At 47.2% G+C, this 25,048-nt stretch overlaps 1 protein-coding gene and 1 long non-coding RNA gene across 8 annotated transcripts; one reads left to right on the top strand and one right to left on the bottom strand.

The window, feature by feature from the left end:
* Window positions 1-384: 384 nt before the first annotated feature.
* Window positions 385-24,849, top strand: LOC119029051 (echinoderm microtubule-associated protein-like 6). Of its 5 annotated transcripts, none has more exons than XM_037115590.1 (42): window positions 399-3,040; window positions 4,558-4,717; window positions 4,920-5,018; window positions 5,113-5,181; window positions 5,692-5,877; window positions 5,967-6,102; window positions 6,555-6,756; window positions 6,843-6,980; window positions 7,267-7,523; window positions 7,793-8,002; window positions 8,256-8,423; window positions 9,437-9,543; window positions 9,621-9,721; window positions 10,212-10,398; window positions 10,477-10,582; window positions 11,054-11,147; window positions 12,146-12,246; window positions 12,799-13,001; window positions 13,149-13,260; window positions 13,454-13,581; window positions 13,962-14,103; window positions 14,205-14,357; window positions 14,441-14,572; window positions 14,809-14,897; window positions 14,984-15,151; window positions 16,033-16,234; window positions 16,319-16,445; window positions 16,525-16,603; window positions 16,688-16,817; window positions 16,904-17,002; window positions 17,400-17,420; window positions 19,128-19,301; window positions 19,687-19,895; window positions 20,003-20,160; window positions 21,495-21,609; window positions 21,951-22,139; window positions 22,223-22,395; window positions 22,495-22,657; window positions 22,806-22,909; window positions 23,094-23,247; window positions 23,356-23,456; window positions 23,567-24,007. In XM_037115590.1, exons 1-42 carry the CDS (start codon window positions 2,844-2,846, stop codon window positions 23,604-23,606), a joined length of 5,883 nt encoding a protein of 1,960 aa, XP_036971485.1. In that variant the 5' UTR covers window positions 399-2,843; the 3' UTR covers window positions 23,607-24,007. The 5 variants fall into 5 exon arrangements, with proteins under 5 accessions (XP_036971521.1, XP_036971485.1, XP_036971503.1 ...); XM_037115599.1 differs by lacking the exon at window positions 23,567-24,007 and adding an exon at window positions 24,020-24,849 and having other exon boundaries at window positions 2,844-3,040; XM_037115608.1 differs by lacking the exon at window positions 17,400-17,420 and having other exon boundaries at window positions 400-3,040.
* Window positions 13,269-16,888, bottom strand: LOC119029070. 3 transcript variants are annotated; one of them, XR_005077893.1, is made up of 6 exons: window positions 16,751-16,888; window positions 16,493-16,564; window positions 14,455-14,522; window positions 14,195-14,361; window positions 13,923-14,093; window positions 13,269-13,512 (listed from the first exon to the last, which is right to left on the bottom strand). It is a non-coding gene; the product is annotated as an uncharacterized LOC119029070 (long non-coding RNA). The 3 variants fall into 3 exon arrangements; XR_005077892.1 differs by having other exon boundaries at window positions 16,493-16,672; window positions 16,751-16,881; XR_005077895.1 differs by having other exon boundaries at window positions 14,001-14,093; window positions 16,493-16,672; window positions 16,751-16,881.
* Window positions 24,850-25,048: the final 199 nt, after the last annotated feature.

Genomic DNA, 25,048 nt, shown 5'->3' with positions numbered 1-25,048 from the left:
TGTCGTCTCGCATCATTAACTTCTTCATCATCATCTTCATCATCAGCAACTCACCTAAATCCAGTGACACAACTGGTATCAGAACCAGAACACATGACTGCTGATGAGTAACACCACTGAGTGTGACATGACGGAAATATATTAATACCACAGAACTGTATAAATACTACACAGAACTACATTAATACTACAGAACTGTATAAATACTACACAGAACTACATTAATACTACAGAACTGTATAAATACTACACAGAACTACATTAATACTACAGAACTGTATAAATACTACACAGAACTACATTAATACTACAGAACTATATAAATACTGCACAGAACTATATTAATACATAAATACACACCACGGCGGGCTCACACACTACACATCCCATCATGCACTGCGGGCTCATGAGTGTCCTCCGCTGAAACCGCACCTGACCTGACGGCTGGAGGAGGCGGGAAGCTCACGGAGGTTAACGAGAAGCAAACCGGAACCCGTGGCTTTGGACTTCAAAATAAAACCAGGCAGCGCGTCGTTCAAACTGAAACTAATCAAAGTCATTCTCCACCCGAGACCAACACTGTGTCCACACTGTCGACTTAAAGTTCTGCCGGTACTGCCGGTCAGATATGTCCTCAGTGTGCTGGTTCCGGAGCTGGAACAAGTGGACCTGTTTGTGTTTGTTACTCTGAAGGCAGGCCAGAATCACCGCGCTGTCAGGAAGCGTTTTATTCTGAAAGTGCTAAGAGGAAGTGCTGGTGCTGAACGAGCCCGTCCTGACGCTGCCAGTGATCCTGGATCCCGTTAATATCCCGACTTTCCTTCATCATCTATCGATTTTGCTGCTGGTTCTGGACCGGGCAGTTGCGGCGGGTGTCAGCCGGGTTTCAGCCGGGTGTCTCGTCGGGCCCGCAGCAGCAGGGGCAGTCGCTGGTTCGGATGCGGACCGACGGTGATAAATCGGTGCTGTAATCTCCGGATTTTAACTGGAAACAGCGAACAGACGGCGGCAGGAATCAGCGGAGGGATCTGGTTCTGGTGTCATCTCAGCTTCAGACGCTTCGGTCGTGGAATTACCGTCAGTTTACACCGAGAATCGGTCCGTGTACCGACGGTCCAACCGGAACATCTGCGGGAATAACGGAGATTACAGGACTGGACGGACCCGTATTCCCTCTGACGGCTCGGATAATACTGTGGCAGAACTGAGACATGTGTTCTCAACTGTGACCGAACCAGCTAACACCAGAACCACCACAGACGGTCCTGAAACCTGCACATTATCCCCGGAATATTCCGGTTTGGGGCTTTAGTTCGTCAAACGTTCCAAGCTGGATTCTACAGAACGTTTCTGTTAGTAAGACTGTTCCTGTAGGTTCTCTGCTGTTCCTCAGAACCATTCTAATAACATCTAAAGAACTTCTGTTAGAAATGTTCTCATAGAATCTAAAGAACCTTACAACTGTTCTTGTAACATTTAAAGAACTATGTTAGAACTGGTCCATTTACATTTAAAGAACCTCATAACCCTTCTAATAACATTTAAAGAACCTCAGAACTGTTATAGTAACATCTGAAGAACCTCAGAAACCTTCTAATAACATTTAAAGAACCTCGGAACTGTTATAGTAACATCTGAAGAACCTCAGAACCGTTCTAATAACATTGAAAGAACCTCAGAACTGTTATAGTAACATCAGAAGAACTTCTGTCAGCAACATTCTAATAATATCTAAAGAACCTCAGAGCCGTTCGAATAACATTTAAAGAACCCCTGTTTGCACTAATAACATCAGGGGGACCATGGACCTGGGAACGGTGGAGTTAAGTTAATTAAATAACATTTTGGTTACGTCAGTAGAACCATTAATGAAACTAACTATATTAATGTTCCTTTTGGAACCAAACAGCAACAATTCATCAACTACACTAAAATGGAAAGGTTCCATGAGCACAAATGATTTTATTGGGATGATGTTGTAATTATTGTAGTTCTTTAGAAATGAGTCACTTTACAGAACCTTCACTAAATCTGTCTGTGTTCCTGAGAACATTCAACAGAACCATCAGTACAGAAACTGATGAATTCCCACCTGCGAGAAGCATCTTTGTTCCTGTCGGCTCAACATCGTCACTCGACCTGCTTTAATTTAAAGCGTGGGTCGTTATCAAGGTGCAGAAACAGGTTCTTTTAGAACAGCTGACAGACTAAATGTTTCTGTACATAAAGTGGTTAAAAAACTAGGTTTTATTTGTGTGAATTGCACAGAACCTGTGTTGGACTTTCTGACACCTGCCAGTCGTCACGTCTCACCTTTAACATGCAGATCATTTGGACCCTGATGAGATCAAACCTCCACTGACATTAATATCTGAGTTATGAGTGGAGGACGTCTCCGACCTCTATGAAGGTCAAACCTGCACAATTAAAGGGTCAGTCCACGCTTCCAGTCATCAGCAGAACCTGAAGGACGTTCCCACGCTGAGATTGTGGCCGCGTGGCTGATCAGCACTCATCAGTATTCAGCTTGTTTATTGTTCCAGCTGTCGATGCCGTGTTGTCAGTGTGAAACACAAACACTGCTCAGGGTGAACGCCTTGGCTAGCATTAGTTAGCTACAGCTAGGCAGCAGGCTGGAATTATGGGAAGTGTAGTTGGATGTTGCAGTGTTAAAGAGACTACAAAGATGGACTCCAGCGGTCAGCGGTAGGACTGCAGGAGCGATTGTACGTAGCAGATGCTACATCACACAGGACCAGCCGGCCCAGCTCTCACTTCCTGGTTTAAACCCAGAAGAAATACCTTCTTTGTCTTCGTGGAACTTTATCGTTGATTAAGGCAACATGTCGGATAAGACGGCGCCGCGCTGCCAGCTGAGGCTGGAGTGGATCCACGGATACAGAGGGCACCAGTGTCGGAACAACCTGTACTACACCGCAGGAAAAGAGGTGGTGTACTTTGTGGCCGGGGTGGGCGTGGTCTACAACACCCGGGAACACACCCAGAAGTTCTACCTCGGGCACAACGATGACATCATCAGGTGAGGATAGTCCACCGTGGTTTGTGTGCCAGATATGCTAATGTAGCATCAGCTGGTTCTCTTCCACAAGACGGATCAGAAATCTGATTCCGGGCCACACCTGGTGGTCGGAACATCTGGACCAAAGGTAAACAGCTGTGTATGAAAATGCTTCTGTCAGGCCATAAACCTGACAGAGACAACTACAGCTCCCAGGATGCATTTCACCAGCAAATTTCACTTTCCATAGATATACAGTACACAGTAAATGTTTCCATGGAAACAAGAGGATGGTACACACACACACACACACACACAGTGACAGATATTCCAGGTGTTGCAGCAGGTGAGAATATAAACAAACTGCCAGCTGACTCATGCAGGTGTTCAGAGCGGTGGTGATCTGACCTGAGAGCAGCTGTGAGAGTGTCACCTGTCACAGGTGAGCATTCATCACCTTGGCATAAAAACAGTGGACTGCTCCTTTAGCTGCTCCCCAGTGCCAGGCCACACGAGATGGAGGAGGTGGAGGAGGCAGGAGGTGGGGGTCAGTGTTTGAGTCCTGCTGCCTGATGGGAGCTGACAACCAGAGGAAAAACGCTGATGATGAAGACGATCTGATGAAGCTGCTGACATTTTAAAACCAATCCTTCCCATCATGCACTGCTCTGACAATGATGACTGAGTCCAAAACCTCCTGCTCCTCCCCCTGCTCCTCCTCCTGCTCCTCCTCCTGGTGCTCCCCCTGTTCCTCCTCCTGCTCCTCCTCCTGCTGCTCCCCCTGCTCCCCCCCCTGCTCCTCCTCCTGCTGCTCCACCTGCTCCTCCTCCTGCTGCTCCCCCTGCTCCCCCCCCTGCTCCTCCTCCTGCTGCTCCCCCTGCTCCTCCTCCTGCTCCCCCCCCTGCTCCTCCTCCTGCTGCTCCACCTGCTCCTCCCCCTGCTCCTCCTCCTGCTGCTCCCCCTGCTCCTCCTCCTGCTGCTCCCCCTGTTCCTCCTCCTCCTGCTCCTCCTCCTGCTGCTCCTCCTGCTGCTCCCCCTGCTCCTCCTCCTGCTCCTCCTCCTGCTCCTCCCCCTGCTCCTCCTCCTGCTGCTCCCCCTGTTCCTCCTCCTCCTGCTCCTCCTCCTGCTGCTCCTCCTGCTCCTCCTCCTGCTCCTCCTCCTGCTCCTCCTCCTGCTGCTCCTCCTGCTGCTCCTCCCTGTTTACCAACATCCCTGTACAGATGTATAAAATGCTTCATCTGCCAATCACAGCACAGCACTTGTGTCTGTCATGTCTGTGATGAGGTCACAGTTTTGACACAGGAAGTTGATGAGCTCAGCAGTGGAGCTGTCAGTCTCAGAGCCATGGACCTATCACATGTGGACACAGTGTTGGAGGTGGAGCCCCGACGGGTCTTGACAGCTGCTGAGTGCAGCATGAAGCCAAAAATACTGGACTTCATCCATGATGTCATCATGATGTCATCAGCCACACACACAACAACCATCAAGTCTGACCTCTGTCTGTCTGTCTGTCTCTCTACCTTTCTGTCTCTCAGTCTGGCCATCCATCCAGATAAGATCCAGGTGGCGACGGGTCAGGTGGGTAAGGACCCGTTCATCTGTATCTGGGACACCTACGCCATGCAGACTGTCTCCATCCTGAGGGACGTCCACACTCATGGAGTCGCCTGTCTGGCCTTTGATTCTGATGGACAGGTGAGACCACGCCCCCTCATGATGATGTCACCGCATCAGAGCAGACACATATGCAGATAAGTTGTTGAGCTTTGACCGGCACCCTGCAGACTCAGGTGTGACCTGCCAATCGCTGCGACTCCTCCAATCCTGTTGTCTGAGTCTCTGTGGAGGGCGGAGCCTCTAAGTGGATCTGGTGTGTGTTTGTCTTTCTGTGTCTCAGCGGCTGGTGTCAGTCGGTCTGGACGCCAAGAACACGTTGTGTGTTTGGGACTGGAGGAGAGGACGAGTCCTCGCCATGGCAACAGGGCACTCGGACAGAGTAGGACTCTTCACACACACACTTTAATGTCTCGGATCAGTCCGACTTCAAAGCAGCACCACAGAAGTAACGTGAGCTCGTTTCCTCCCTGCAGATCTTTGACGTGGCCTGGGATCCGTTCCAGTCCAGTCGTCTGGTCAGCTGTGGAGTCAAACATATCAAGGTGGGACAGGAAGTCCAACGTGATGAGTCTTAGCGGCTGTCAGCCTCAGTTTGAGTTTCATTGTTAGATGAAGTTACCACACCGTAAATTTACTCAGTTACAAGTAAAAGTACTGCACTGAAAACACGACTTCAGTCAGAGTACAATCAGACACACGTGACGGAACAACTCAGTTACAGCTGGTCCTGAAACAAAAACACCTCAGGAGAGAGAAATGATGAGAAGCTGTGGAGTGGACCAGAGACAATAAGATAATAACTAATCAGACTTTATGAAACGGTTATTTTCTCCATTGATCCATTGATTGATTGGTTTGTGAGTACAGTGAGCAATAGTTCTGTAAGTAACTTAAGTTGTCAGATGATGTAGAGGAGTAAAAGTAGAGTAGTAGTAGTACTCACCTGAGTACGTGAGGTAATACACACACAGACAGGCTGGCTGTAATGCCTCATTAAACTGATGGTGTGTGTGTGTGTGTGTGTGTGTGTGTGTGTGTGTGTGTGTGTGTAGTTCTGGACTTTGTGTGGAAACGCTCTGACTCCAAAGAGAGGGATCTTTGGGAAGACGGGCGACCTGCAGACCATCCTGTGTGTCTCTGCAGCCAAAGATGAGCTGACGTACTCTGGAGCCCTGAACGGAGACGTGTACGTGTGGAGGGGGGTCAACCTGATCCGGACGGTCCAGGCTGCACACGGGGTACACACACACACACACACACACACATACATACACAGATGTTGTTGTGTAGAAGCAGCAGGACTGATGGCAGGTGTGTGTGTGTTCAGGCGGGTATCTTCAGCATGCACGCCTGCGAGGAAGGCTTTGCCACGGGAGGACGAGACGGCTGCATCCGACTTTGGGACGTCGACTTCAAGCCCATCACCAAGATCGACCTGAGGGAGACGGAGCAGGGATACAAAGGTGTGAACAAGTGGTCACATCCAGAAATACTCACTGTAGTAATCAAATAAGTGGAAGTTTAAAGTATACTCAAGTAAATCCTTACACATTGCACATATAGTACTCATGTAAAAGTACTTGGTTACATTCCATTAATGCAATTAATCCAGACATCACTTCACGATACGATAACAGCAGACTGGAGCACACGTGATGCTCTGATCCCAGCACCTCTAACAGGAGTTCGGTTTCCACATCTTTCTTATGTTACCAGAATCTGTTTAGGTCAGAACAAAGCCAACACTTGAAGATGTCACCATGACCTCTGGAGAACTGGGTCTCAATATTTATTGATGTTTATAAACCAAACCATGAATCAGTTCACGGAGAACTAGAAGAACAGCTGGTGTGACGGCTGCCTGATGAAATTCACAGAACTTTTAAAGACGCGTCACAAGTGTTTTCTGTTTCAGGTCTGTCCATCCGCAGCGTTTGCTGGAAGGCTGATCGGATCTTGGCAGGGACGCAAGACAGCGAGATATTTGAGGTCATGGTCCGAGACCGGGACAAACCAGTTCTGCTGATGCAGAGTCACAGTGAGGGTGAGCTGTGGGCGCTCGACCTTCACCCCAAACAACCGGTCGCTGTCACCGGGAGTGACGACCGCTCCGTCAGGTCGGTCTCAGCCACCATCACCTCCTGGCTGCTGATCAGCTGAGTTCACATCTCACCTGTCTGTCTGTCACCTGTCTGTCTCTCAGGCTGTGGAGTCTCCCCGACCACACTCTGCTGGCTCGCTGCAACATGGAGGAATCCGTCCGCAGTGTTTCCTTCAACAACGACGGATCTCAACTTGCTCTGGGCATGAAGGATGGCTCCTTCACTGTGCTGCGTGTCAGGTGAGCTCAGGGCGGTGACAGCAACACAAAGAGCACCGCAAAGCAGAATTCAGAAGAAGAACCGAGTCAGAAATAGCATTTTTAACACACATGAAAGATTCCATCTTTAAAAGAGGACCAAGGATTGAGCCAAACTCCACACATCCTGATGATTCCCTCAGGTGGTTCAAGACCTGAGTCAGCATGAACCTGTGACACTATGAATCTGTAACACCATGAACCTGTCCCTGAGATTGAGATTATTCCATTTCTTGAGGAATGTGAGTTAACAAACTTTTGTCTTCAGGGACATGACGGAAGTCGTGCACATCAAGGACAGAAAGGAGGTGATCCACGAGCTGAAGTTTTCTCCGGACGGTTCCTTCCTGGCTGTCGGATCAAACGACGGGCTGGTGGACATCTACGCCGTCGCCCAGCGTTATAAGAAGGTGGGAGAGTGCAGCCGCTCCGCCTCCTTCATCACCCACCTGGACTGGTCAGTCGACAGCCGCTTCCTGCAGACCAACGATGGCGCTGGAGAACGTCTCTTCTACAGAATGCCGGGTACTGTCTTGAGTCTGAGGCTCGAATACACTGAAACTGTTTACTTTTACAACAGTGTCCCATGATGAGTGTAGTCTGTCTGGGCTGGACACTTTACCTGGGAGTTAACTTTCTAGACTCAGACCCAACTTGAGACTGGACTGTCAACACTTGGGGTGGTCCCTGGCTAGAGAACATAGCTCGGGACTTACCTGTGTAGACTTTGGATTGACTTGTCGTATTAACTTACCTGTTGCCTTCTGACCTTCTTGTCCTTCTGTTTCCTACAGCTGGAAAGCTGGTTCCTAAAGAGGAGGCAAAGGGGATCCACTGGATGACATGGACAGGCGTCGTCGGGACAGAAGTGAACGGCATCTGGCCCAAATACTCAAATGTCAACAATGTGAACTCTGTGGACGCTAACTACAGCAGTGCCGTGCTGGTGACAGGAGACGACAGCGGCCTGGTCAAACTCTTCAGGTTCCCCTGCCTGAAGAAAGGTTGGTCTGACAAACACTCATGTGAAACCTCATGAGCCACTTATGGACTTTGGTTCGGTTGGAGGATTCAAGTGTACCTCCTGAGGCAGGCGTGACTGGGTTTGAACTTGTATCTATTTATAAAGTTAAATGGTTAAAATAGTTAAAAGCTGAATTTGACAGATTTGATATGCACACCCCGACAGCCATCAGTTGACTCCAGAGTCACAAGTTCTTTGACAACTTGAGATCTTTGTGTCTTCTTCTTCCACAGGAGCCAAATTCAAAAAGTACATTGGTCACTCTGCCCATGTGACAAACGTTCGCTGGTCCAACGACCTACAGTGGGTCATCAGTACTGGTGGCGCTGACCACGCTGTCTTCCAGTGGCGGTTCCTGCCAGAGGGTGTCATGAACGGTGTCCTGGAGCCCCTCCTCCAAGGTACCAGCAACATTCATACATTTATCCCAGATAACCAGAGCCAAGTTCTGTCCAGCGTGATGACATGATGAACTGATCCAATAATATGCACAGACACAACCTGGCCCAGCTGGGACCAGTTCTGGAATCCTGAATATCTTTGTGTTTGTTGGCTTTGGACTCCATTTGGCCCAGAATTTAAATGACAGGAAATGTAACATGTAGCATTTCCTGTAAGTCACAACTTGCGTTTTTGTGTTCCCTAAATCACATCTGTCACATTTGTTATCCTGCATTTAGTATCCCTTAAACACCACTTCAGACTCCCTGTAGTCACCATTTCAATTTCTGATTAACCTCAGATATTGGATCTCTAGAACCTCAGTTACCATGCTCCTAAGCACCATTTGTTATCGCTGAAACATCTCTGAGAAACAACTGTCTGTGACCCCTAAGTCACCATCTGTAACCTTTGAATCACAGTCATATAAGAACACATTTGTTATCCCTGAATGACAATTTATCAACATCATATAGACAGATAAATACTTTATTCCTGAGGTAAATTAAGATACCATTTATTATTACATCTGTAAAACTTCAATCAACATCTCAAACACCATTTGTATCCCCAAATTCTAAATGCTAGATCATCATTTGTTGAACTTGTCCTTCATCACTTCAACCCTATATATATATAATCTAAGTCATTTTAATCACATAAGTTATGCCTCCATATATTAACATTTCTATCCCCAAACTGCTCTCAGTATTTGTTGTCCCCAAATTACTGCCTGTTAACGTACGTATTGTGTGCAGCAGCAGGTTTGACCTCTGAACTCGACGCTGCTTTGGTTTCATCATGTGTGATGATGGAGCATCTTTATGTTGGCGACGTGGTCGATCACACGTGTGGTTCCAGCAGCTGTGGGCTTAAGGGTGGAGGCTCCTACCTGCACTGTGAGGTGCATTTTAATTTATACTTGTTAATCACAAACGACTAAAGTTTATGTCCTCCTGGTCGGCGTCTTCAGAGGGCTACGCCGACTCCAACAGCGGAGAGTCGGACTCAGACGTGTCGGATGTCCCAGAGCTGGACTCAGACATCGAACAGGAAGCTCAGACCAGCTACGAACGTCAGGTGAGCAGAAACCAAACCAGTCACCTGTCTGTCTGTCTGTCTGTCTGTCTGTGTGACTCACCTGACCCTGTCTGCAGGTGTATAAGGAGGACCTGCCTCAGCTGAGGAAGAAGCTGATTGGCTCCCTGAAGCGTCAGAAGGCTCCAGAGGAGGGTCTTCGTCTACAGTTCGTTCACGGGTAAAATCAAACTTCATGTTAAAGCCTGCAGACTGAGTGAAGTCTGACACTGACGTCAGTAAGAATCACCGGCGCTCCTCACTGTTATTGACACCACGCGTGTTTGATGAGATGCCAGCAGCAAAACAGTGGCATCCATAAAGAAACAACTGTAAACTGTATTGTCTGTGTTCAGTTACCCAGAATGTCATTCTCTTTGGTGTTCATTCCTTTGGTGCTAACACTGATTTAAAGAGACAGACTCAGTGAATCAGTAGTTTGGGTTTGGATCCAGCCTCCACCAGTAGCTCCACCCACTGGTTTGTCTTCATGATCAAATGGTTTGACGGCCTGAAGCATGACGGAGAACAGTTTTCTTTAGCCTTCTGTCTGAGTCAACAGCAGAACAGAAACAGAGTTCATCAGGAGCTCTGACTTGATGTGTGTCTTTCTGTATGAAGTGTCCTGCTGTGACCTTTACTGTGGCGGTCTGACTTCCTGTTTCCTGCAGGTATCGGGGCTTTGACTGTCGTAACAACCTGTTCTACAGTCAGGCGGGGGAGGTGGTGTATCACGTGGCCGCCGTCGCCATTGTCTACAACCGGCTGCAACACAGTCAGAGGTTCTACCTCGGCCACGACGATGACATACTCAGCCTCACCGTCCACCCGCTCAAAGACTATGTGGCTTCTGCACAGGTACGTCCGGCAAATCAAAATGCTGCATGTTACCCTCAGACTGACTGAGAGGGATTCTGATTGGCTTTCTGTGTTCAGGTGGGCAGAGACCCAGCCGTCCATGTCTGGGACATCCAGACTCTGAAGTGTCTGTCGCTGCTGAAGGGACACCACAACCGAGGAGTGTGTGCCCTGGAGTTCACAGGTACACTCATCTCACAGTGCACCATTTGGGCTCCCTGAATCACAACCTTTCATCTTCAAATCACCATTCTGTATCCCTGAATCATCACCTGTAGCATTCATCTGTAAGCGTTGACTCAACATGGATTGACACTATGACACCATTTGTTATCCTTAAATCACATGCCCATGTTCCTTATACTACCAGTAGTTATCCCAACATTACCATTTGTTATCCCTAAATCAGAACCTATTAAGCACAAATCACCACCAGTAAAATAAATAGCCACTTGTTATCCCTGATGTAGCAACTGTACAGTAAATCATCACTATGATTCATCTTTTTGCACATAAAGTATTTGTCTGTAAATCACCAGAACATCAAACATCTCTGACGTGCAGTTAGTTATCCCTCCATCACCAGAACATCACCAGTTCACAGGTTCTGTTCAGTCAGAGCCAGCTGTTTATTCAGTTATTGTGTCTGTCTCAGCGGATGGGAAGAGTTTGGTCTCCGTAGGAATAGACGGGTTTCACTCCATCGTTATCTGGGACTGGAAGAAAGGAGAGAGACTGGCCAAGGCCAGGTGAACAAACACACCTGACAGCCTCACACACCTGACAGCCTCACACACCTGACAGCCTTACATACCTGACGGCCTCACACACCTGACAGCCTTACATACCTGACGGCCTCACACACCTGACAGCCTCACACACCTGACAGCCTTACATACCTGACGGCCTCACACACCTGACAGCCTCACACACCTGACAGCCTCACACACCTGACAGCCTTACATACCTGACGGCCTCACACACCTGACAGCCTCACATGCCTTCACACACCTGACAGCCTCACACACCTGACAGCCTTACATACCTGACAGCCTCACACACCTGACAGCCTCACAGACCTGACAGCCTTACATACCTGACGGCCTCACACACCTGACAGCCTCACACACCTGACAGCCTCACACACCTGACAGCCTTACATACCTGACGGCCTCACATGCCTTCACACACCTGACAGCCTCACATACCTGACAGCCTCACATGCCTTCACACACCTTACAGCCTCACATACCTGACAGCCTCACACACCTGACAGCCTCACATACCTTTACACGCTTGACAGCTTCACACACCTGACAGCCTCACATACCTTCGCACACCTGACAGCCTCACATACCTGACAGCCTCACATACCTTCACACTCCTGACAGCCTCACACACCTGACAGCCTCACATACCTTCACACACCTGACAGCCTCACATACCTGACAGCCTCACATACCTTCACACTCCTGACAGCCTCACACACCTGACAGCCTCACATACCTTCACACACCTGACAGCCTCACATACCTGACAGCCTCACATACCTTCACACTCCTGACAGCCTCACACACCTGACAGTCTCACATACCTTCACACACTTGACAGCCTCACATACCTGACAGCCTCACACACCTGACAGCCTCACTTACCTTCACACACCTGACAGCCTTGTTGTCTGAGCTCAGTAGACAGTAATCAACCACAGAAACAGCGGACTGATCCTTTATCATCTGTCCTGCAGGGGTCACAAAGACAAGATCTTTGTGGTGAAGAGTAACCCATTCAGGATGGACAAGCTGGTGACTGTTGGCATGAAACACATCAAGTTCTGGCAACATTCAGGTGTGACATCATCAGGATGACCCGTGATAACAGCTGATCCACCATCAGGTCAACATGTTTCTGCAGAACTGATGACATCACATCAGCCTCAGCTGTTAGCCAGTGTTAGCATGCTAACAGCTAAAATTAATGATGATAAGACGCTGAAAAGATTTTTGGGTATAATCAGTACTTTTACTTCATATAGTTTAAGTACACGCTGCTGATAATACTTCTACGAATATTAAAGAACATATCTGGGGTATTTGTACTTGTGCTTCAGTAAAGGAACCCTAACACAGATCCTGGTGTTAAAGAACCAGAAGAACAAACTCATCAACACAAATTATTCAGAACCATTTATAACCAAGTTAATAATGTAATAATGAGCCTGTAATTTTCAGCTAAGCTAAAAGCTAACAGTTTCCCCCCAGTTCCAGTCATTGTGCTAAGCTAGGCTACATCCTGAAGTCATGAGTACGATGTGTTTACCATCACTTTGAACCCACCTGGAGCTGAAAGTCACGTTCCTGTTAGAACAATAGCATCAGGCATCCCGCTCTCTTCCTGCAGGTGGCGGTCTGACGTTTAAACGGGGAATTTTTGGAAACCTGGGGAAGCAGGAGACGATGATGTCAGCATGTTACGGACGATCTGAGGACCTGGTTTTCTCTGGAGCCACCAACGGAGACGTTTACATCTGGAGAGACACGACGCTCATCAAGACCATCAAAGCCCACGATGGCCCTGTGTTCGCCATGTGCTCGCTGGACAAGGTAACACCTGGAACACCTGGAATCACTTTTACAAACAATATGATAATTTGCAGTTGTTGATGATATTTTTAATATCTGCATGTTGATGCTGTAAATTATTAAACATGAACACGCACTTCTGTTCTCTGTGTTGCGTTCACCGTCCAGGGTTTTGTGACGGGGGGGAAAGACGGCATCGTGGAGCTCTGGGACGACATGTTTGAAAGATGTTTGAAGACATACGCCATCAAGAGAGCCGCCCTCTCTCCAACATCTAAAGGTGTCACTTTTCCCTCCTTTGAGTCGTCGTGCTGCCTCTGCAGAAGAGTTCTCTGTGTTTGAGCTGCTGCAGGATCTGTAATGAGTGGTGACCTGCAGGGAATCAGACTGGAGACTCCATTCTCACAGCTGTGGGGTCAGTTTTCTCTGCTCAGTGAATTTATTACATCCTCTGAAGTCTCTCTCTGACTCAGGTCTGCTGCTGGAGGACAACCCATCCATCAGAGCCATCACACTGGGTCACGGTCACATCCTGCTGGGAACAAAGAATGGAGAGATCCTGGAGATCGACAAGAGTGGACCGATGACACTGCTGGTTCAGGTGTGACGCACATGGATCAATATTTATATGTATCGAGACATATTCCTAAACACGTCTTGGCATTAAAAACGTACAGGTGCTGAAACATGACTCTGCATTAATAACATCTGAAACATGACTCAGCATTAATATCATCTACAGCAGCTAAAACATGACTCTGCATTAATAACATGTACAGGAGCTGAAACACAACTTAGCATTAGTAACATCTATAGCAGCTTAAACATGACTGCATTAATAACATCTGAAACATGACTCAGCATTGATAACATCTACAGCAGCTGAAACTGACTCAGCATTAATAATGAGTCGCTGCAGGTTGATGTTCGTGCTGAGCTCACTCTGTTTCCTGCTGTATTAAACCGGTGTGTTGTGTCCAGGGTCACATGGAGGGGGAGGTGTGGGGTTTGGCGGCTCACCCTCTACTTCCTGTCTGCGCCACCGTCAGTGACGACAAAACTCTGAGGATCTGGGAACTGTCAGCCAATCACCGCATGGTCGCTGTCCGCAAACTCAAGAAGGGTGAGAGATATGAGATATTAATGACCAACTGGTCCATTGTTTTACACAACATGTTTATGCTTGTGTGTGTGTGTGTGTCTGTATGTGTTACCTGCGGGCAGGTGGGCGGTGCTGTGCCTTCTCTCCTGACGGTAAAGCTCTGGCGGTTGGTCTGAATGACGGCAGCTTCCTGGTGGTGAACGCCGACACACTGGAGGACATGGTGACCTTCCACCACCGCAGGGAGCTCATCTCAGACATCCGCTTTTCCCAAGGTACCTGAACCCACCACACAGGTGAAAGACGGGTGAAGATGATGATTGGTCAAGGTGATGAGTCACAGCTCTTCGTGTTTCAGACGCAGGGAAGTACCTGGCTGTGGCGTCCCATGATTCCTTTGTGGACATCTACAACGTCCTGACCAGTAAGAGAGTCGGCATCTGTAAAGGAGCCGGAAGCTACATCACACACATCGACTGGGACTCCAGAGGTGAGCACACACCTGTACTGCTGCTACGCTTACACAACACACACCTGTACTGCTGCTATGCTAACACAACACACCTGTACTGCTGCTACGCTAACACAACACACACACACCTGTACTGCTGCTATGCTAACACAACACACACCTGTACAGCCGCTACACTAACACACACAGTAGATGTACTCAGTTACTTCCCCTGCAGTACAGTGACGGGTCCTGTCTGCTGTTTCTGTCGACAGGTAAGCTGCTGCAGGTGAACACCGGAGCTAAAGAGCAGCTTTTCTTTGAGGCTCCTCGAGGACGCAAACAGAACATCAGCGTGGCTGAGGTCCGTCTGCTTTCCACTTTCTGTTTTTAAATTCATCAGGTGTTTCAGTGTCTCACACACACACACATTTGTTTCTGTGTTTCCAGTTTGAGAAGTTGGACTGGGCGAGCTGGACGTCTGTTCTGGGTCCCACCTGTGAGGGAATATGGCCGACACTCAGCTTTGTAAATGCTGCCTCGCTCACCAAAGATCGTAAACTGCTCGCCACCGGAGACGACTTTGGCTTCCTGAAGCTGTTCAGCTTCCCGTCCAGGGTGAGACGCCCTCGCTTTCTCAGGGAGACGTTCTTTTCTCACCTTTGTTGACCTTTGTGTTGGTAATGAGCATCAGTTAAAAGGTGTGAGGTCCTTATTAACATGTTAGTGTTGTGATGATGTCAAAATGTTTATTGTTGAATGTAAATAAAAGCCTTCTTGTGTTTCTGATGATAACAACTGAAATAAGTTCCCTATAATTTAATTGTTAAACCTTTATTAAGATAAATAGATATTTAATTATGCACTTACAACCTGTTAACGAACTCTTACAGTTCTATAAACCAACATTTGATTCAAGTTGAACATTGAAATAGTTTGTATGTGTGCAAATGTTTCAGACGGCACAGTTAGCTCACTAAGCTAGCTGTCTTAAGCCACCGGTGACCTCTGACCCTCTGCCAGGTGGAAATGAGCCTGTTAGGCTAACTTTATTAACAGTTCTCTCTCGTGTTGATCAAAGACTATGATCACCGGCAAATAAACATATAAATATGCCGGCTGTGTTGATAAATTTCCTGCAAACAGCAGCTAACGGCTTCACTGGCTAATCAGACAGGTTAAAGGAACAGTTAACCCAACAGGTAACACTTCCTGTTCACCATCATGCTGATGAGGTCTAAACTTCCTCTGACAAAAAATAAATAAATCAAAGTTGTAATAAGAGTATTTATGAGGTGCCTGATTTATAATATGTAAAATGAATAGATGGAAACTTGAGATTAACAAATTCTCAGATGTCAGGAGAAAAATGAGTCCTGAATGTGTGTGAAATCAGCAGAACGTGATCTGGAAACTAAATCCAGCCGCTCGTCATCCAGTGTCAACAGAATCAATGTTTTCTTCTCATTTGTACTTTTCTCTGTTCAAACGGACCTCAGGGCCAGTTTTCCAAGTTTAAGAAGTATGTGGGTCACAGCACCAACGTGACCAACGTCCGCTGGTCCAATGACGACTCGGTGCTGCTGTCAGTGGGTGGGGCTGACACGGCGCTGATGATCTGGACCCGAGAGCCACTGGGTCACAAAGAGAGCAAAGCTGTGGACAGCGAGGAGTCTGATGACGACACAGAGGAGGACGGAGGTAACACAACGTCATGAAACCATTCAAGGCCTTGACAGATGTTTGGTGCTGTCAGAGGAGACGCTGAGTGTCGGGTGGTTTCAGGGTACGACAGCGACGTGGCCCGAGAGAAAGTGGTGGACTACGTGACCAAGATCTACTCTGCCAGCATCAGGAACATGTCGGGAACCAGACCTCACCTGCAGCACAAAGAGCTACCTGTGGAGGAGAGGTACACACACACACACACGCATGCACATGCACACACACTGGCGTTACCTGAGATGCTCCTGAACGTGTTTCCTGCTCAGGCCTCCTGTGAGTCGAGCTGCTCCGCTGCCGGACAAACTGCTGAAGAACAATGTAACCAAGAAGAAGAAGGTGGTGGAGGTCAGTATGAGCCTCCTCCATAAGTCCTCCGTCAGTCCTCCGTCACAGTGAACAGCTGTGTGAATCTCTCTGTTGGGTTTTCAGGAGCTGCTGTTGGAGCACGTCTTCGGCTACAGAGGCTTTGACTGTCGCAACAACCTGCATTACCTCAATGATGGCGCTGACATCATCTTCCACACCGCTGCTGCTGTCGTCATCCAAAACCTGTCCGCGGGTCAGTGACACTCTCAGCCGGACCTTCTTCTGTTCATGCTCTTGTTGTTGATGATGACATCATGCTTTCTGTTCCTGTCCTGACAGGAACCCAGAGTTTCTACCTGGAACACACTGATGACATCCTCTGTCTGACTGTCAACCAACACCCCAAATACCAGAACATCATCGCAACAGGACAGATTGGTGAGTCCACTTGGCCAGAACATGTCTGAGCTCAGCCTTCAAAGTCCAACTGAACTGAAACTGTGTTCCTGCTAGATTTTTAAATTTACACCAAACAGACATCCAGTCTTAGAAATGTGCACTGCATCAGTCTGGGTCAGACGCTATCTACTGACGCTAAATCTGATTGTTCTGTATTTGGACCATGGATCCATTTCTGAAAACACTGATGTGGAGAGGATGAGGTGGTGAATGTGTGCAGCTCTGCACAGAGACGAGTCTGAAACATCCAGCTGTTCTACTGCAGCTCGTATATCGATCACAGGTTGTTATCATGCATGCCTGGCTGCTTTTTGCCCATTACACTTCTTTTCTTTTTCACTGCTTCCTCATTGTCACCGCCTCACCTCATCACCAGGTGACATCACTGACCTGCCAGGTAAGACCCTGCTCACCTTTCTGCTGTCACTGATCCGTTCACACACGTCATTCTGTTTACATTCATGTGAAGAGCTCAGTGATAACTTGTTGTTCGCTCTCGGTGTGTAGAGGCTGAAGGGTCCGGTGAGTATCAGCAGTCAGGATCCAGTCCAGGTCTGCTGCAGCTGTTCTGTTTGTTCTGTTTCTGTTACCCCCCTCCCCAAAGTCGGACTTAGCCTTGCTTAGTGCCTTTCATCAGCATGTTAGATTAGTAGGACTGGCCTGGGTGTTTAATGTCTGTGGTGTGTGTACTGTGATTCAGAGGCTGCTTCTCCACACACGTTTTTATAGAAGTTGGACCTGATCTGTTGTATCGATGCAGAAGATCTCAGTACAGTGGTGATGTTTACAACCCTGCAGAGCCACCATCACATGGGACCTGCTCAACACTTTGGTACAGAGTGGGACATCTACTGGACAGTTTGGAGAAGAAGAACTTAATTAATTCAAAAGGATCTTCAGACCCAAAAATAATGATAAGGGGATGTTGCAACAGCAACAGTTCAGCAGTTTGGCTCTCTTAAATCTGCCACCTATGTTTGGGTTTGTTCTGTTGTGGCTCAGCTGATGGTCCCAACACTCATCTGGATCTTTGCTGACATCAAAATTAAAGCGAGGATCCTCTGTGGTCAGTGGGGTGATAAGGTTGCTGTAAATATGTGGATACAGGATGGAGTGTAAAAGAAGCAGTTTTCTTTTTCCCACCTCTGAATTCAAAACACAGTCATGTTCTGGTTCTGCTCTGTTGAGTCAGCATGTCGGTACCAGTTCCCTCCTGATTGAAATGGAAGTAGTGAATGCTCATTAGATAGAGTATGTCTAATTACCTGCCTCCCACCTCAACTCCTGAACCTCAGCCTATTGATCTCATCATGTTCATTCCTTGGTAGCTTCATATCTTGTTTTCTTGCAACCTTGATTGCCATGGCATGTTGGTGCCTTAGTTCTCCAGCAACTTGTTGATTCCATATTTCTGTGTTTCTGTTTTCCCACAGTTCTTTTGTTATCTGGCTCCTTGTCTTCCTTAATGTAGGTCCTTGAAGTTCCCAAGGTTCATGTCTGATCATTACCGTGGTACCTTGTCATTTTGGGCTGGTTCCATGGTTACTAGCAACCTCTGGTTTTGCTCCTTGATACTGTGGGTCTTAGCTTCACTGGTCCTACACTACACCTTAGATGTTCAATAACTGGATTGGTCCTTTGGTCACAGGATTCTGGGGCTCCCTCAAGGCCATAGCTCACAGAACAGGTTCTAAGGACCTAAGCTTGTCAATATCTTGGTTTCATGGTTCCATGGCCACTTTTATACCTTTTGTCGTTCATACCACATTTCCTGCTGTCCTTGATTTCTTGGCTCTTTGGTTCCTTAGCTCTTTTTTTGCAATGACTCAGGCCCTTGGGTGTTAGGGTCCTTGGCAGCTCAATATCTTAGCTAGTAGATCCTTGATTCTACCTCAGTGCCTTAGGTTCTAGGGTGTTAGAGTTCTGAGAAAGTTCTTTCCTTCCATCATTCTATGGTTTTGATGTTACTAAGGTCTGTAGTTCCAGGTCTGCCTCACTGCCCTTGATCCTCGGGTCCACAGTGCCTTAGATCCTTGATTACTTGATGCCTTGATTGTGTGGTTCCCCAGTTCTTTGGTTCCTACGGTTGTGGTCTCTTCCATAGGCCTTGCTCCATCCATACATGTGTGGGATGCCATGACCAAACAGACGCTGTCCATCCTTCGTTGTTCCCATGCGAAAGGTGTCGGCTACGTCAACTTCAGCGCTACAGGAAAGCTGCTGCTCTCAGTGGGAGTGGAGCCTGAACACACCATCACAGTGTGGAGGTGGCAGGAAGGTACAAACATCTCATATTCTCAAATTGACAAATGTTTGACCAATACAGTACAATGTAATTATGTAATGACTCTCTAGATTAGTGTGATTAAAAGTTGAGCTTGACCCACAACACCCACTGATGCCCCCACAGACCAACACAGACTTGTAGTTCAGGTCTACAAGAGTGCTTGTTTGGTGGTTTGTCAGCGCAGTCAAAGGTTGAGCTCAGTTGATGGTCCTGGCTATGAAAACTTAGCAGTTGTTTCAATTTCCTGCAGGCTGGTTTTATATTGTAGCACATACATCACAAATAAAGAAAGTGTCAACAGAGTGCATGGTGAACATCAATACATTTGCCATAGAGAGGTATCCACCTGGACAGTGACCTTTGACCTCTCTGCCAGGCACCAAGGTGACCAGTAAAGGTGGCCACGCTGATCGGATCTTTGTGGTGGAGTTTAGACCAGACTCTGACACCCAGTTTGTGTCGGTGGGAATCAAACACATTAAGTTCTGGACTCTGGTCGGAGGTTCACTTGTGTACAAGAAGGGAGTGATCGGCTCAGTGGAGGACGGCCGCATGCAGACGATGCTGTCTGTCGCCTTTGGTGCTGTAAGTTGGTTTTTACAACTCTAGTTCTGACTCACCTTTAAAAATGGAACATGAAAAGCTGTCGTTTTTCATGACATTTGCAGTCAGTCTGTGTTTGTCTCTTACAGAACAATCTAACTTTCACTGGCGCTATTAACGGAGATGTGTATGTATGGAGAGAACATTTCCTGGTACGAGTGGTGGCAAAGGCGCACAGCGGTCCGGTCTTCACCATGTACACAACCCTGAGAGATGGCCTCATCGTCACCGGGGGGAAGGAACGGCCGTGAGTACTGAAAACATTGACCTTCTTTATCTCAGCTGGACTTGTTAAATTCAAGATCAGTGGTTCCTTCATATTCATGTAAAAGACCTCAGGTCACTCAGCCTTACAACACGACAGACACGACAACTGGAGGCACTAGCAAATGACAACTAGCTTCATCTAACATCGGGATTAAATTAAAAGTCTCACACTGAATAAAAGACAGTGGACAGATAGAAGGTGATAAGACAGAAATTTCCAACGTGGTTTGTGTTGATATCTGCTTGTTGGTGTCCACAAGATCTTGTTGTGGAGACGTTTGTGTCTTTGTGATGCCCTCAGCAAAGGTCTGGTTCCAGGTGAGGGACCAGACAAATAGTGGTTCTTGACTTCTATGCACAGAAAATTGCAGCAGGATTATGAACACATGGTCTCCTGGTCTAAGAGCTGTCCCACGTGTTGGCTGTGGATCTGGGTTGCCAGCACCTTGTATTGATCACAAGATCTTTACTTGCTTACCACGTTTTAATTGTGAGTGAAGTGTTTGTGAGCTTCAGTGGCTGCTGGTAGGTCACCAACGAAACCCCAGTCTCTGGTGAAGTATAAACAATTGTTTCCTGACTTTAGTTGAAGACGGTCAGACAGAAACTTGACAGGATGCAGGACACTGAGACAGACTCCAAGATCCAGGACTGCAGGATAACAATACACTGCAGTATCGCCTCCAACAAGAAACCACCATCAAAAAGCCACAAATAATACTCAGAACAGCACCAAACTTAAGCAACAGTACAACAGAGTCTCAGCACATCGAGGCATCAAACAGCAGCTAGCTTAGCCAGATTTCTATTGTAAAGTGAACACAGCTCACCACTCTCCTGCAGCAGCTTCCTGTTGTGGGGAAGCCCTGACAAGTACACAAAATGACTGAGTGCACACCTCTACCAAGGCCCAACAGTCCCCTTTCATTCAATCAAGCCTAATCCAATGTCAAAGAAAACGTATTTAAATCTGCGAAAGCTGGATTTTTAATTGGATCCACATCAAACTGTACTCGCTTATAGACACCAGCCACCCAAATACACCCGATTTTCTTCATTAAGAGCTGGAGAAATGTATGAAAATGTATCTCACAATGTTAAAGATTGAAAAAGGTTCTGAATCTGTCCCCTTATCTGGGTCCATAGAGAAGTTAATGTGGTCTATTCTGGAACAGGCCACATCTTCCATCCAAGCTTGGAAATCTGTTCTGTAGTTTCTGTGTAATCCTGCTGACAAACCAACCAGTCATGGGCAGAACAACCTCCTTGGCTAAAGTAGTAAAAAACCTGATGTATGTTGGTGACGTTTAACAGAACTAAGGAGGGCGGTGCTGTGAAGCTTTGGGACCAGGAGATGAAACGCTGCAGAGCATTTCAGCTGGAGACCGGCCAGCAGGTGGAGAACGTCCGATCCGTATGCAGAGGGAAGGTATGCGACTCTTCGGGCCAGATCAGAAAGTCCAAACTTCTTTCCTACAAGTTGTTTTCTCTATGCAGAAAGTGTTGCGTGTTGCTGATGTGTCCTGGGCTCCTCAAGTAAAAAAGAGTCAGTGAAGTTAACTTGAAATAGCACATCATCACCATTCACCTCCAGTTAAAGAGACACTACTGGTGTTATTTTGATGATGCACCCAGTTGTCAGGAAAGATAAAACTCCACAGTTGAAGTTAAGATGAAATTGAATCTTGTCAATGGATCAACAACCTAAATGTTCACTATCTTCAATATAGTAGTTCAGTAGCTCATTATCTTTCATCCCTGATGATCCAGGGTAAAATCCTGGTGGGAACCAAAGATGGAGAGATCATAGAGGTTGGAGAAAAGAACGCAGCCTCCAACACCATGATCAACGGACACACCCAGGGAGGGATCTGGGGTTTGGCGACTCATCCTTTTAAAGATGTCTTCATCTCCGCCAGCGATGACGGGACCATCCGAATATGGGACCTGGCTGACAAGGTAGCACGCTGAAGTCTGAGGTTAGAGGCTGGGATTTCTTGGTGGTCAACTCACATGCTCTGCTGTCTTGTTTTATGTGTTAGAAACTTCTGAACAAGGTGAGCTTGGGTCATCCTGCCAAATGCACCTCTTACAGTCCCAATGGAGAGATGGTTTCCATTGGCATGGAGAATGGAGAGTTCATTATCCTGATGGTCAACTCCCTCACCGTCTGGGGCAAGAAGAGAGACCGCAGCGTCGCCATCCAGGACATACGGTAGGACCTCATTCTTAAACAGATACCAGGACACACGGTGACTTTGCCAGGGTGTTCCTTTATCATTTACACATTTTGGATTGTGTTCTTGTGGTTCAGGTTCAGTCCAGACAACCGGTTCTTGGCAGTGGGTTCAGTTGAAAGTGCTGTTGATTTCTACGACCTTACTCTGGGACCATCTCTGAACAGGATTGGCTACTGTAAGGACATCCCTGGTTTTGTCATCCAGATCGACTTCTCTGCAGACAGCAAACACATCCAGGTGATAAAGACTCCAAACCCAGACTCCTTTAAGACTATGACACAGTGTACTGAGTCAGTTCCAGTCTGATGGAGCAGCTGATGTTCAGTGGGAGCGTCACAAGTCAGGGAGATAATTTAACTCTAAAATATCATTCATTCCATCCCAGGTGTCCACCAGCACCTACACCCGGCAGGTGCACGAGGTCCCCTCGGGGAAGATGGTCACGGAGCAGTCTATCTTTGAGCGGATCACTTGGGCTACCTGGACCAGGTGAGGCTGTCTATGAAATACAAAATAGGCCAACTCCTATTAACATACTGTATAATATGTTAATGTTGAATGAAACATACAGCTGAGCGTAGATTACAGAGTATATTCTGTACAGTATGTACTCCCCATACATGAGGGCTTAAGGAACCAGTGGAGATGTTAACTGTGGAACTTGTATTTCCAGCATCCTGGGCGACGAGGTTCTCGGTGTTTGGCCTCGTAACGCTGAGAAAGCAGACGTTAACTGTGCTTGTGTTTCCCACGCCGGCCTCAACCTGGTGACAGGAGACGACTTCGGCCTCATCAAGCTCTTTGATTTCCCGTGCTCTGAAAAATTTGTATGTGATCTTCTTTTACGATGAATTCCTAAAGCAGATCTGATCCTGAAACAGATCATCTCTGAGCTCCACCTCATCTCTTTGTGCTTCCTGCTGATGTTTTCACAGGCAAAACACAAGCGGTACTTCGGTCACTCTGCTCACGTGACAAACATTCGCTTCTCCTGTGATGATAAGTTCGTCATCAGCGCCGGCGGCAGCGACTGCAGGTGAGACCACATCTCTAAGGCCGATTCACCCCATCCAGAGAAAACACAGACAGCCATTTCCTCTTCTTCATCAACTAAACTAAACCTAGTCCCTGTATCTTTTCTAACAGGAGACCTCACACCCTCTGTCTGCCTCAGTGCGTAATATGAGATCTTTCTGCAGGAAACAAAGAACGACCTTCAGTAGTTCCTTTTTAATAAAACAGCGTCATACCCGGCTCTAGTGCCCCAGGGACCATATGTAATTCATCATAATAAAAACAGGAAGCCTAACAACACACTGTAAGATAAGGTGTGTCTCAGCTGGTACTGGTCTCTTGTGGACTCAGACAGAGGAAGCTCCTGCTACACTCTTCAGAGAAATATCAGAGATAAAAGCTTCAGTGATTTGTGTCCTCTCAGTTTCATAACTGTGTCCAACACTAACATCTGTGTAGCAGCTGACGTTTCATGTCCAACCAACAAAGAAGAGACATTATGTTTTGAGGTCCTCCTGGATGAGCAACAATGAGACATATTCAGACTTTATTTCCACATTAATTCTCCTCTTTGTTTTCCTCCAGTTTATTTGTGTGGAAATGTCAGTGAGGAATCAGCTGGTGTCCTGCTGAAGCCTCCGTCAGGCTCTTCTTCTTCTGTTGTGATGCTGCGCTCGCCTCTGCTGATGCTGCAGTCCCTTTACCTGAGATCACACAGGACAGGAAGTCTGAAACAAACACTGAACCCAGTCGACTGCTGCGGGACGCTGGCGGTCCGATCGGAGCTGATGTTCTTTCTTTTACTGTAATGTAGTTCTTCTTGTACATTCAGATGCATTTACTGAGACCCTGAAGAGCAAACATTCAAACTTCAGGTGTCTATGTTCAAACCTTTGTGTCGTTAAATTTGTTGAAAAAGATCCAAAACCGTGAGAAAAGTGCAGTTTGTCTTTAAAAGAACTGGTAGCTGTTTGATGTAGCAGTGTGTCCGTGTGTCAGTATGTGCCTTTACACAACTCTGACCAAACATTTGATAAAACTTTATTTATAATCTCGTGGTGCTATGAAACGTGATCATTTAGGGCTTTTTACACGTATGAATACTGTCGTGTTTTTGTATCTCCTACTGTCTGATGATGAGGAGGATGAAGATGAGGATTAGAAGTAGAGAACTCTAAAGGAAAATATGTCAAAATATAAAATAGTTTGTTTTAAAGCAGATTCTACCTCAAAGTACAGTGAAGTGAAACTAAATAATAGTAAATGATATTATCATATCATAATATTTAGGGTAGAATATAAATATTAATTAGTTAACTTTGAACCGAGCAGAACAGAGGGAGGAGGTGGAGGTGCAGGTGCAGGTGGAGGTGAGGGTGCAGGTGCAGGTGAGGGTGCAGGTGCAGGTGGAGGTGGAGGTGCAGGTGAGGGTGCAGGTGCAGGTGGAGGTGAGGTGGAGGTGCAGGTGCAAGTGGAGGTGGAGGTGAGGTGGAGGTGAGGTGGAGGTGCAAGTGGAGGTGGAGGTGCAGGTGGAGGTGAGGTGGAGGTGCAGGTGCAAGTGGAGGTGGAGGTGAGGTGGAGGTGAGGTGGAGGTGCAAGTGGAGGTGGAGGTGC

Source organism: Acanthopagrus latus, chromosome 1 (genome assembly GCF_904848185.1).
Source record: "Acanthopagrus latus isolate v.2019 chromosome 1, fAcaLat1.1, whole genome shotgun sequence".
Taxonomy (NCBI): Eukaryota; Metazoa; Chordata; class Actinopteri; order Spariformes; family Sparidae; genus Acanthopagrus; species Acanthopagrus latus.
The sequence above is the reverse complement of the archived record's forward strand: the minus strand, read 5'-3'. Positions and strand labels throughout refer to the sequence as shown.

What these genes read in the sequence shown, in the direction of transcription:
- LOC119029051 (XM_037115590.1), top strand. Translation starts at nt 2,844, where the DNA reads ATGTCGGATAAGACGGCGCCGCGCTGCCAGCTGAGGCTGGAGTGGATC. An exon ending in GAGAGACTGGCCAAGGCCAG is followed by an intron (nt 11,148 to 12,145) that starts GTGAACAAACAC and finishes TCTGTCCTGCAG; the next exon opens with GGGTCACAAAGACAAGATCT. An exon ending in AGAAGAAGAAGGTGGTGGAG is followed by an intron (nt 16,604 to 16,687) that starts GTCAGTATGAGC and finishes TTGGGTTTTCAG; the next exon opens with GAGCTGCTGTTGGAGCACGT.